This window comes from Bos indicus, chromosome X, assembly GCF_029378745.1.
Source record: "Bos indicus isolate NIAB-ARS_2022 breed Sahiwal x Tharparkar chromosome X, NIAB-ARS_B.indTharparkar_mat_pri_1.0, whole genome shotgun sequence".
In the NCBI taxonomy this organism is placed as follows: Eukaryota; Metazoa; Chordata; class Mammalia; order Artiodactyla; family Bovidae; genus Bos; species Bos indicus.
Window position 1 is genome coordinate 93,145,809 of NC_091789.1, and position 12,622 is coordinate 93,158,430.

Genomic DNA, 12,622 nt, shown 5'->3' on the forward strand with positions numbered 1-12,622 from the left:
GGGCAAAGGATTTGAACAGACATTTCTATAAAGAATATATACAAATGGCCAACCGGAAATTCCCTGGTGGTCCAGTGGTTAGAATTCAGTGCTTTCACTGCTGAGGCCTGGGTTCAATCCCTGGTCAGTGAACTAAGATACTGCAGGCTTCATGGTATGGTTAAAAAAAAAAAAGGCCAACAAATACATGAAAAGATGCTCAATATCATTAGCCATCAGGGAAATACAAGTCAAAAGCACAATGAGATAACATATCTCATTTACTAGGATCAGAAATGAGCACAGTAACTGGAGAGGATGTATAACCTTCATATAGTTACTCTGTAGAATACCTTTGAGGTTCCTCAAAAAGCTGAAAAAAGAATTACCACAGGACCTTGCAATTCCATTCCTAGATATACACCCAAGAGAACTGAAAATATATATACACATAAAAATTTTCACATGAATGTTCATAGTAGCATTATTCATGACAGCCAAAACTGTTTACTGATTGGATGAATGGATAGCAGAATGAAGTTTTCATGTGATAGAAAATTATTCAGCCTTAAAAAGGAATGAAGTACCGATCCATGCTACAACATGTTGCTGCTGCCGCTAAGTCACTTCAGTCGTGTCTGACTCTGTACGACCCCATAGATGGCAGCCCACCAGGCTCCTCTGCCCACGGGATTCTCCAAGCAAGAGTACTGGAGTGGGTTGCCATTGCTTTCTCCGCTACCTTGAAAACTTTATGTGAAGTAAAAGAAGCCAGTCACAAAAGCTCATATGTTGTATGATTCCACTTATATGAAATGCCCATAACAGGCAAATCCATAGAGATATAAAGTAGATTAGTGGTTGCCAGGGGCTGTGGGGAGGGGTAAATGGAAAGGGAAATGGCTACTAATGGGCACAGGGTTTCTTTATGGAATGATGAAAATGTTCTGGAATCAGAAGGTGGTAACAGTTGTACAACCTTGTGAATTAACTTACCACTGAAATGTATACTTTAAAGGGTTAATTTTGTGGTATGCAAATTACATCTCAATAAAAAAAAGAATGAGCTACACAATAACTTGGATGAATCTCACAGATATTATGCTGAGCAAAATAAGTACATACTATACGATTTCATTTATATGAAGGTCAAAAACAGGCCAAAACCCCCAAGTATCATTTGTTGTTTATGGATACATACATATGCAGTAATGTAATGTAAAACATCAAAACATTCATGAAAAAGATAAACACCAAATTCAAGGTAGTGGAAGGAGAGGGGGAGATGAAATTAAATTGGTGCAAGGGTGTCAACTGTATCTGTAATATATTTCTTTTAAAAAGGATCTGAAGTAAATAGGACAAAATATTAACATTTGACAAATGTGAGTGCTTATTATAGTATCTTTTATACTTTTCTCTTAAAAAACAAAATAGTGTGGTTTTAAGGCAAACATCTGATTCCTTAGTTGACTTTGGTTGATGCTTCTCCAGGTGCTACTGACACGGAGGGGAGCCAAGCTCGTCCCAGCCCTAGTAGACTCCACAGTCTGGAAGAGACAAGAATAGTCCAAATGCCATGGGCTTGGACCAAGCTCTGGAGCCCCAGAAGATGCCAGGAGGGAAGGAACCAGTCAGGGAAGGCTTCTGGGAAGAGAGAAGAAGAGAGGCCGTTGGGGCTGAGTCTCAAATGGAGGCCCGAGGGAAAGGATGCTTGGCCCAGACACCCACCCCTGCCCCCACCCCCGCCCTCATTGGGCTCCCCCAAAGCCTGGCCTGGCCCTGGCGATTCCCTTATCTGCCCACTCCCAGCTGCCTCCCTGCTGGCTGAACTGTCACCACAGACTTCTGGGCCTGTGCCCCCTCCACAGGGATGGGGGAGGGAATGGGGTGAGGCCTGGCCTCAGAGCCTCAGGGTTTTGGTTCTTGATGGAGGCAGAGCCCTGAGGCCCCCACTCCCCATGCTTTACTTCCGTTCTCAACCCTTTCTCCACTCCAGTTATGAAGAAATGGGCTGTGAGTCCAGCAGCCAAACCCTTGTCTGAGACATGCCTCTGAAGAGGGCAGACTTCCTCACCTTACCCCAACACTGCACCTGCTATTTCTAGTAACAGTGAGGAGAGTTACTACCACAGAGCTTACCATTTATAATGTGCAGGCAGGCCCTGTGTTGAGTGGACTCTCAACAACATTTGAGGTGGTTTCTATGATTACACCCATTTTCCAAGCAAAGAAACTGAGGCTCAGAGGTTGGCCTGTCCAGGAATCGGCAGCAAATTAGTCAGAGCTGAGACAAGAAAGAACCCAAAGCCTTGGATGAACATTTTCATTTCTCTGCACCTATTCCCAGTCCAGAAGATGGGGGCAATTATATGCACTTACGCCACAAGGATTGGTGAGAGCAGGATAAATATGATGCATGGAGAGCATTGAGCACAGTGCCTGGGGTGGCTTGGCAAATAATGCTACTATGGTTATTATATTAGTGCTAGGAAAAATATTAGTATCAGAATTAGTATTATTATTAGCCACCGGAGTCACTGATAGAATTAAAATAAATAATAATTATTAGTTCTAGAATTCATATGAATATTAATAAAGTACTCATATAGATTAGAATTAACATTATTATTTATGTTATGTTATGTTAGTCGCTCAGTCGTGTCCAATTCTTTGCGACCCCATGGACTGTAGCCTAGTAGGCTCCCCTGTCCATGGACTTCTTCAGGCAAGAATACTGAAGTGGGTTGCCACTTCCTTGTCCAGGGGATCTGCCCAACCCAGGGATCGAACTTGGGTCTCCTGCATTGCAGGCAGATTCTTTACCATTTGAGCCACCAGGAAGCCCATTACTATTAATGCTTACTGCTAATAATAAGCATTATTAGTATTACTGTTAAAATTAGCATTAGTGCTAGTATCAATATTAGAATGTTAGTAATTAGAATTAGTACTGGTATTGATATCAGCATATTACTAGCATTAGTACTAGAATTAGAAGTAGTGCTGATAAAATAGGGCCAAATACCATCCTTCACACACAGTAGGCACTCAATGAATAAATAAGAATCTTCCCTGGTGGCTCAGATGGTAAAGCGTCTGCCTGCAATGCAGGAGATGCAGGTTCGATTCCTGGGTCGGGAAGATACCCTGGAGAAGGAAATGGCAATCCACTCCAGCACTCTTGCCTGGAAAATCCCATGGACTGAGGAGCCTGATAGGCTATAGTCCATGGGGTTGCAAAGAGTCGGACACGACTGAGCGACTTCACTTTAACATTTATTGAGATTTCAGAATCAAATGAGTTGAAATCACTTAATGGATAAAGTCTCATTGAGTCACTCTAATCACCCTGTGGAGTGGCCGCTAGTACCCCATCTTTTCAGATGAGGAACTGAAGTCTAGAGGCGACAGTAACTGCCCAAGGCCACACACCAGTCAGTGGCCCATAAATAAGGGTGGGCCAGCTCCAGAGTGGATGTCCTGAAATCATCACTTGAGTGATAGTGGTCTTTGTCCTCTCTGATACTGACAAGGGCTTGGCACAGACGGGCACAGAGCAGGAGCTCAATAAATAGCCTCCTTTCCTCCTCAAATCTTCCATTTTGCATATGAGGACAGTGAGGCCCAGACAGGTAAGATGAGGATGATAAAATCCCTCTGGGGTAGGCCAGTGACTGAGCAGAGGCTACTCATCCTTGCCCTCTGCCCTTGGTGTGTCTCGGTTACCTCATCCATAGAATGGGTGGACCAGGGAACTCCCTGGCCCGTGGAGTCCCAGGGCCATGGCTGGTTAGTCTTAACCCCTCCCCTATAGGGACCCAAGTTGGACAACTTTGTTTACAAGTTTATTCAGTGATTTTACATGGGGCACTCAGAATAGGACACTGGTCTGTGTCAGCAACAAGACAGTAGTTGTTGTCACCGTTGTTACTATCTGGGGAAAGGAGAACAGGACAAGAAGGTGGCACAGGGGCCCAGTGGCTCTCTGGAGGTCCCTCTCAGGCCACAGGCCACATGGGTTCACATCAGTCCACACCCCCTCCCCTCCCACCCACCCTGGCACCACCTACCCAGGGCATATGCCAGGCTGCTACCTGGGGTCTCATGACTTCCTCTCAAACTCTCTGTCGCTGAATCTGTGTCTCTGCCCTCCCCTTCTCTGTATCATCTTTGTCTCCCTTCTCAGCTTCTCCACCTGTGTCCTCGGCCTCTGTCGCTTTCAGGTTTTATCTTGCACCTTCTGTCCGTCTCTGCCTGTCTCCCTTTCTCTTAGCCTCTGTCTGCCCTTCACTGTCTCTGGCCCTCTCTGTGCATCCCTCACCCTCTGTCTCTCCTTCCTTTCTGTGCCCTCCCTGTCTCCTTCCAGCTCTACGTCTCTTTCTGTCTCTTTCTCTATTTATCTGCATCTCGTCATTCCCATCTCTCTACCTCTCTCCCTTCTCTATCCCTCCCTCCTTCCTTTCCCCCACCTTATCCTACTCAAGGACCTGCAGAGGAACCAACCCCTAGTCCCACCTGTTTCCCGCCTCCAAAGCCGCATGGCGAGCAAGAAGTTGAGGCCACCGTCCCTGGGTGCCCCCCCCAGCTCCGCGCCCCCCCAGCCCAAGACAGCCTGTTACCACCGCGGAGCCAACAGCCACGCTGGCCTCCATCTGATAAGACTTATCTGCTGCCCCAGGGCAGGCCAGAGCTGGCGTAAGCCCCAGCGGGGCGCTGAGTGAATGTGCCTCTGCTTCCCGCCAGTCTTGGCCTGGTCCCCGGGGTGGGCCTGGGTCCTGAAGATGTCCCACCAACATCTTGATTCAAATTCCCACCAAACCTCTTTGAGCCTCATTCTTGTCACCTGCAAAATGGGTACAGTCACAGCCCTTCTCTCCCTTTGGCCAGGAAGACACATACATAAGGGGCCAGCCCTCACCTGGCTAAGCACACAGTAGGGGCTTTATGTTTGTAAAACTCACTGAAAAGCCCAGCTGGGTCATAACACCATATCTGCTATTTTCATTTTATATTGCTTTCAGCCCATTTTTGTTTGACTGGACACTGAAGCCCACAGAAGCCCAAGTCAAACAGGGTCCAAGAATCTACAGGGTGGGCAGGTGGGGTGGAAGAAGGCCCCACTGCCCAAGAGGTGCCCCACCAGTAGGGGGCCGGCCCCCTCCCCTGGCCTGCCCCACCCACTGGGGCATCAGCCACTCCCTGGAGAGGAGGGAGGAGGGAGAGGGGAGGGAGGGAGGGAAGGAGGAAGGGAGCCTCAAAGGCCAAGGCCAGCCAGGACACCCCCCGGGATCACATTGAGCTCGTCACATCCCCAAAGCAGCTGAACCCTCCGCACCAACCAGCCCAGGTCAGTCTCAGCCCCCTAAGAGCCCCCCAGCAAGGCAGACCCTGGGCCTGCTGCCCCTTACTTCAAGGCTACTCCCCAAGCCTGCTCTAGGCTCCCCAACCCACCACTGGTCCCCAAAGTGTCTACCACCCCTGAATCCCCTGACAGCTCTTCCAGACCACCTCTATCTTTCTAACCCCCATCTGTACCCCAAATCTGCCCCCTAAACCCAATTCTCTCTGCCCTGACTCCCATCCACTGCTTCCAAGATATTTATGCTCTCCTGCTCCCTTAACTCTGCCCACCATACTCCATCTCTGACCCGAAATATGCTTTCATCCCACCAAATCCTAACCTCTGCCCCAAATATGACTTTCACTAACCCAAACTTGTCCCTGAATTCACCACAAAGGCTCACTTTTGTGCCCCCCACCACACACACCTATTTCTGCTCTGAAGCCCCTGCCTACTCCACAACACCCCTGTCTCTGCCCCCAATTCTCTCTCTAACCTCCCAAACCTGTCTCTGGATTGCCAAACCCTAGCTCCATGCTCTTGACCCATTGCTGCCTCTCAAATCCCATACTTGTTCCCTGTGACTTCTCTCTGATGCCCTAAAACCATTTCTCTCTCTCAACTCCTTGCCTATGCTCAAAAATGTCTTCATCATTCCAAACACCAAGTCCACCCCTTCAATCTGTTCTGTCACATGAATCCTCCTGTCTGCCTTCTCTAAACCCCATCTTAGCTTCCCAATATTTCTCTGTCCCCCTAGGTGCCCTCTCTGGCCCCCAATCTTTATTCACTCCAATTGTATCTCTATTCTCAAACTCTTCCTGTGCTCCCATAAGCCATCTCTAGTCATCAGACACACCTCTGCCTGCCTATCATAACTCCATCTCTGCTCCAGCAAAACCGTTGGACCCTCACACTTTTCCATGACTCTCAGAATCCACCCCGAGCCCTAAACTATAGCTCCAACTTCTCAACTTTCTCTCTCTCTCTCAAACTTTGCCTCTGATCCCCAACCCTGTTTCTGCCTTCCCAACTTATTTCTGATCCCAAAATGTGACTTTTCAAGCAAACCTTTCACTGCTTCTTAAACTCGCATTTGTTTACCCCAAACTCCATAGTTGTTCCCCAAACCCCTGACTCCTTAACCCCATATCTAATCCTCAAACTCCATCTCAGACTCTCCCAAGATTCATCTGCCCCCAGATCCCATCTGTACTCCCTTCAGTCCCAAGGGACCCTCCCTTGAGGGCTGGGGTGGGGATGTTACCTGGGGTGAGGGGCTGGACTGAGGGAAAGCTGAGGGCCAGCCAGCTGCCTGCCACCCGTTGGGGCAGCACTTACTCTAGTGGGGCAGCTGATAAGCAGTTTTCATATCCCCCAGCCTCGAGATAAACTTTATCTCTGTCCAGAGAGTGATAACTGGGGGAGGGGGGGGGGGGGGAGTTGGGCCCCTGCCACAGAGGGGTGGACAGTCTTGGACCTGCCAAGGTACAAGGTGTAGGGATGGGGCAGTGGGGTTGGAAGGAGACTGGGGGGGTGCTTGTGAGGACAGAATGAGGGGATAAAAGAACAGTGGTTAACAGAGACAAAAAGAGTAAGAAACAAATCGAGACAGAGAAAAAGGAGGAAAAAAAAAACAAAGAGAGATGGAGAGGGAGAAAAGGAGCAAAATACAGAGACATGAAGAGAAAGAAGAAAAAGAGAGACTCAAAGGAAGAGTAAGAGAGATGGAGAGACAGGAAAGAGGGAGAGACTCAGGAGCAGAAAAGGAGAGTGAGACAGAAATGCAGAGAGAGACTCACAGATAGAATCATGGCGAGACAGACAGGAAAGAGATGGAGTTGGAGATGAGGAGGCAAGACACTGTCCCCAGAGAAGACAGAATGTGCCCCAGGGCCTAGAGAAGGTTGATGGTGGGTACACTGACAGGCCCATCTCTTTCCCAGCACAACCCCAACCCAGGGCCTAGCTGTGAGCCTGTCTACGTAGGCAATACAATGGGTCGCTTAGGCAGGGGAAGGTGGTCTTCTTTATCTCTGTCACTTCACCCTACAGACAGGGAGACCAAGGCCTTCAGATTCACAGGGCAAGTCAAGTAAGGGGGTAGGTTTCCTGACTCCTCAACTGGGGTTGTGTGCAGAAGGGTATGATCAGGGGTGTGGGAACATTGAGAAAGACATTAAAATAAGGCCAGAGGACCCAGAGAGAAACACGAAGGAAGAGACAAACAAGCAGAAAGTGACAGAGCGGGAGAGATATACAGACATTCAAAGAGATGAGTGGAGAGGGAAAAAGAGAAACAGAAAAATATAGAGAGAGCAAAGAAAGAGATAAAAGAGAGATAAAGATGGAAAGAGAATCAGAGACATGGGAAGACAGACAAGGGAAGGAGGAAAAACAGACATTTATAAAAGCACAGAGAGAGCATAGAAAATGGGAGGGAAATACAGAGAGCCAGACTTGACAAGAAGCAGGGTAGGGGAAAAGAGACACAAGAAGACAAGAGATACGCACAGAGAAGAACAGAAGCAAAGGGGCAAGGACCCCTGTCACCACCTTCTATCCAGCAGACGGGGAAACTAAGGCCTGGGGATGGTGGGGACTGAAGGAGCTGGAAAGCAGAACTATGGCAGACCTCTCCAGAGGGCACGGTACAGGCTGAGGGAACACCTCCCACCTGTCCCCCTCCTCAGAGGAAGCCACAGGCCTTGGGGTGATTTCAAAAGTTGGGCGGGGATGGCAGAGATAAGCAGTAGGGGTACTGACCCCCCCATGAAACAGGGAGGAACTGAGGGGGCCCTCTGTCTGCACACCCAACGGAGGTGGAGGAGGGGAGAGTCAAGCCGGAAACCATGGGGTTTCTGAGAAAGTCAGAAGGCAAGATGCAACAGATAGGGATGAAGTTGGGGAGACAGGAGGCTGAACCCCAAGGTCTGGGGAATGACCAAGGAGTTCAAGGGACTCTGGTTCTGCAGCTCAGCCCACCCCACCTACAAACTCCTAGGAGGGTGAGGGGGTGGAGGTAGAGGGAGAAGAGAAAGTGGAGGAGGAGGAGAGGAGAAAATGAGAAGGAGAAAGAGATGAGCAGAAAGGGAGGCAAAGGAGAATGATGAAGACAAAAGAAGGGAGGGGAGGACAAAGGAGGAGAAGGAAAGAGGAGTGAAGCAGTTGTTGAATGGGGAAGGGGGGAAAGCTAAGAAAAGGGGAGGGAGAGGAGGAAGAGACAGAAGGAGAGAAGAGATAGGGGACCAGGGAGAAAAGACGGACAGGGAGAGGAAGAGGAAGAAGGGAAAAAGAGAGCAGGGAGGAAGGAAGGCGGAGGAAGAGTAGAAAGTGAAGGAAGAGGGGGAGAGGAGGAGAAAGAAGAGATGGGGAGAGAAAATGAAGAGGAGACAAAACAGAAGAGGAGTAAAAGGGGGGTGTGGAGGAGAGAAAAGGAGGAGAGGAAAGATAAGAGGAAGAAGGGAAAAGGGGCAGGATAGGGAGTAAGAGAACTGAATGGAAGATAAGGGAAGATGAGGGTGGACAGAGGAGGCAAGAGGAGGGTACTAGGGAGGTGGAAAAGCAGGGTAAGAGGATTGAGGGAATGGAGTGGGAGGAGGGAGAAGGGAGGAAGAGAGGGGAGGGGGGGTTCTGTGTCTGAGGACCCCTCCTGTCCTCACAGGTCAAACCCCAGAGGCCCCATGGAGTTCCCTGGCCTCGGGGCCTTGGGGACCTCCGAGCCCCTACCCCAGTTTATGGACCCTGCCTTGGTATCTTCACCACCAGAATCGGGGGTCTTCTTTCCCCCCGGGTCTGAGGGCTTGGATACAGCAGCCTCCTCCACTGCAGCCAGCACCGCCACGGCTGCAGCTGCCGCACTGGCCTACTACAGGGATGCGGAGGCCTACAGACACTCCCCAGGTAACTTCTTTGGGTGGCTATCTTGGCACTGGCTCTGTGCTGTCAAGGTTGCCATGGAGACCCAGAATCCTTCAAAGAGTCAATTCTGGAAAATGGGATAAGGCTTCACATCTCTGTGCTGACTCCTAGTCAAGTCCAGAACTGGGAATGCCATTGCTCCCCAACCTGTCCTCTTGGGGTAGCCATACTGGGAAGCAATGATGGAAGTAGACAGTGGCTGGAGTTGCCAGGTAATATATGGGGCTCCAAATCCCAACAAGTCATCCTCAAAGCTCATTTGGAAATGTTGGAGGTCAGGGGACAGAGCAACCACTAGGGCTCAGAACACTGGAGTCACTCAAATGCCAGCAGTTCTTCTGGTCACCAGTTCAAAGCACGGAAACTTGGTCACCATACTGGGGCTCTTGGGCATCATTAGACCCTGAAAGTAAGATGAATTTAGACTGATTGTTTCTCTTCTTTCCTCTTTCTTTACCATACCCCCATAGTCTTTCAGGTGTACCCACTGATCAACTGTATGGAGGGGATCCCCGGGGGCTCACCATATGCTAGCTGGGCCTATGGCAAGACCGGGCTCTACCCTGCCTCAACTGTGTGCCCCACCCGTGAGGACTCCTCTCCCCAGGCCTCAGAAGATCTGGATGGGAAAGGGGGAAGCAGCTTCCTGGAGACCTTAAAGACGGAGCGGATGAGTCCAGACCTCTTGACACTGGGGACTGCACCACCTTCATCAATTCCAGTCCCTAGCAGTGCCTACGGGGGTCCTGACTTTTCTAGTACCTACTTTTCTCCCACTGGGAGCCCCCTCAATCCAGCACCTTATTCCTCCCCGAAGCTTCGTGGAACTCTGCCCCTAACCCCCTGCGGTGAGGTTCTCAAAAAGGGACTGGGAGGTTGAGGTTGGTGGGGGTGACCAAGGGAGAGCTGGTCTGAGACTAACTCCTTCTTCCCCTCTGTCTACTCCACCAGAGGCCAGAGAATGCGTGAACTGTGGAGCAACGGCGACACCATTGTGGCGGCGGGACAGGACAGGCCACTACCTGTGCAATGCCTGTGGCCTCTATCACAAGATGAATGGGCAGAACAGGCCCCTCATCCGGCCCAAGAAGCGCCTGGTAACACCAAGCCCTGCCATCCCTGCTGTTCTCAACCTTCACAGAAATCCCAGTCCTGATGATCTATAAGAACCCACACGTTCTGCTCCTTCCCCATCCACCCAGGAAACCAGCTGTGTACAGTATCTCTTATCCTTGACCAAACAACATAGGTGCCAGCAGGAATTCTATTCTCTCCCTGCACTTTTCTTCCTTTGTGTCACACTGGGATCACCTTGGGGCACTTTGAACCACTAGGGATTGATTGAGACCCTCCTCAGATGTGTTGGTTGAACTGGCTGGAATGTGGGGGAATCATGATTACTTCTAATTCCCATAATGATTTCAGTGGATGGCCAAAGTTACATGCAAATTGTGTAGTGCCCTATAAAACACCCCAAATGCCTATCCTGGCAGGGAGGCCCTGTCCTCACCCACACAGAAACCCTAGCCCTCGTCCTGAAGCAAACCCTGCCCTCAACCTGACCCTCACCTCTTTGGTCCTCCACCCAGCAGCGTGTCCATACTTACTTGCTCTCCCCCCTAGATTGTCAGCAAAAGGGCAGGGACCCAGTGTACCAACTGCCAGACAACCACCACGACACTGTGGCGGAGAAACGCCAGCGGGGACCCTGTGTGCAACGCCTGCGGCCTCTACTACAAACTACACCAGGTGACCCGGGGCTCGTGGAGCCTCCCTCCTCTCCTTCCTCCCATTTCCCTTCCTTCCCCTCCACCCTTCCCCCTTCCTTTATCCACTAGCTATTTTCTTCCTTCCTTCTCCTTCACCCTTCCTCCACCCCCCCATTCCCTCTCACCCCTCCACCCTCTCTCCTGATTCCCACCTGTCACCTCCTCCCTAGGCCATCAGCTAATTTCCACTCCCCTGCCCTGCCCTAGACCAGGGGCAGCTCCCATCAACCTGAGAGGCTTTCCCAAACGCACAGCCTGAAAACTTCAGGATTCTTGTCATATCAGGGGCACATTCCCTAATCCTTGAATAAGTTCTCTATTCTTAAAAGTGGGGTGAATTGGTCATCCCTGGAGGAGTCATAGAGCAAGATGTGGAGCTGGGAAACAGCCATGGCCTCCCTCTTGGCAGGTGAACCGACCACTGACCATGAGGAAGGATGGTATCCAGACTCGAAACCGCAAGGCATCTGGGAAAGGGAAAAAGAAACGGGGATCCAGCCTAGGAGCTACAGGAGCAGCAGAAGGACCATCTGGCGGCTTCATGGTGGTGGCTGGGGGCAGCAGTAGCGGGAATTGCGGGGAGGTGACCTCAGGCTTGACATTGGGCCCACCTGGTACTGCCCATGTCTACCAAGGCCTGGGGCCCGTAGTGCTGTCAGGGCCTGTTAGCCATATCATGCCATTTCCAGGACCCCTGTTGGGCTCACCCACAGGCTCCTTCCCCACAGGCCCTGTGCCTCCCACCACCACCACCACTGTGGTGGCCCCACTCAGCTCATGAGGGTACCGAGCACGGCCTCAGGGCAGGGTCTGGTGTTCCCTCCCCATTTCTAGCCAGCAGTGTGTCCCACCCAACCTCCTGGGACCCAGAAAAACCTTGGGCTGGACCTTCAAAGCTTCCGTAAAATAAAACCACCAGAGTCCTGAAAATGGAGGTGTGAGTCTATGTGGGACTGGGGTGTGTGTATGTATCTGTGTCCATGATTATTTCATGACACTGTGAGCTGCCATGTGTGACCATGGGAGATAGCACATGGGGTTTCACAATTGTAATGGTACATGTGAAACCAAGTGTGACAGCGTCCAGGTGGAATGAGATAGCATGTGCACCGACACATCATGGTGGGAGCCAGTGTGCAACGGGCAATAGGGATGAGGCTGTGTGACATGACGTGCGTGACTCCAGGTTCCCCTGAAAGGCTGGGCAGGGGTGAATGTGTGAAGTATGTGGAAGTGTGTCAGCGGCAGCATGTGCTGAGTAAATGTGTGGGGTTGTGCACCAGTGGGGTGATCTTTGAGACAGCATGACGGCATGTGCACTGGGCACAGAAGTGGATCCATACACATTTTGGAACATTGAACAAGAACTGTTATATGATGGTGTGTGAGGCACAGCAGTGGGACCATGAGGGTCTGAGTCTTAGAATGTCTTTGAGGGTCTGGTGACAACAGTATTTCTGTGCAAGTCTGTATGTGTGTGAGCATATCATGTGGTGTGGGCCATGTCCCAGTGTCTCCGAGTGGTTGACAATGTTTGTTAGTTGTTCAGCTGTGTCTGACTCTTTGCGGCCCCATGGACTGTAGCCCGCCAGGCTCCTCTGTCCATGGA

General features: G+C 50.5%; 1 protein-coding gene and 1 long non-coding RNA gene across 2 annotated transcripts; one reads left to right on the forward strand and one right to left on the reverse strand.

Annotated features, from left to right (window-relative positions):
- Positions 1–1,369: 1,369 nt before the first annotated feature.
- Positions 1,370–6,651, reverse strand: LOC139181112 (uncharacterized). Its single transcript, XR_011565220.1, has 3 exons — positions 6,591–6,651; positions 2,122–2,266; positions 1,370–1,626 (listed from the first exon to the last, which is right to left on the reverse strand). It is a non-coding gene; the product is annotated as an uncharacterized lncRNA (long non-coding RNA).
- Positions 5,226–11,935, forward strand: GATA1 (GATA binding protein 1). Its single transcript, XM_019956055.2, has 6 exons — positions 5,226–5,329; positions 8,988–9,226; positions 9,715–10,092; positions 10,196–10,341; positions 10,868–10,993; positions 11,423–11,935. The coding sequence occupies exons 2-6, from the start codon at positions 9,007–9,009 to the stop codon at positions 11,792–11,794; spliced, it is 1,242 nt and encodes a 413-aa protein (XP_019811614.1). The 5' UTR covers positions 5,226–5,329; positions 8,988–9,006; the 3' UTR covers positions 11,795–11,935.
- Positions 11,936–12,622: the final 687 nt, after the last annotated feature.

Excerpts from the sequence above, each read along its gene's own strand:
- GATA1 (XM_019956055.2), top strand. The coding sequence starts at position 9,007 with ATGGAGTTCCCTGGCCTCGGGGCCTTGGGGACCTCCGAGCCCCTACCC. Across the intron at positions 9,227-9,714 it reads GGCCTACAGACACTCCCCAG|TCTTTCAGGTGTACCCACTG; the intron begins GTAACTTCTTTG and ends ATACCCCCATAG. Across the intron at positions 10,994-11,422 it reads TCTACTACAAACTACACCAG|GTGAACCGACCACTGACCAT; the intron begins GTGACCCGGGGC and ends CCCTCTTGGCAG.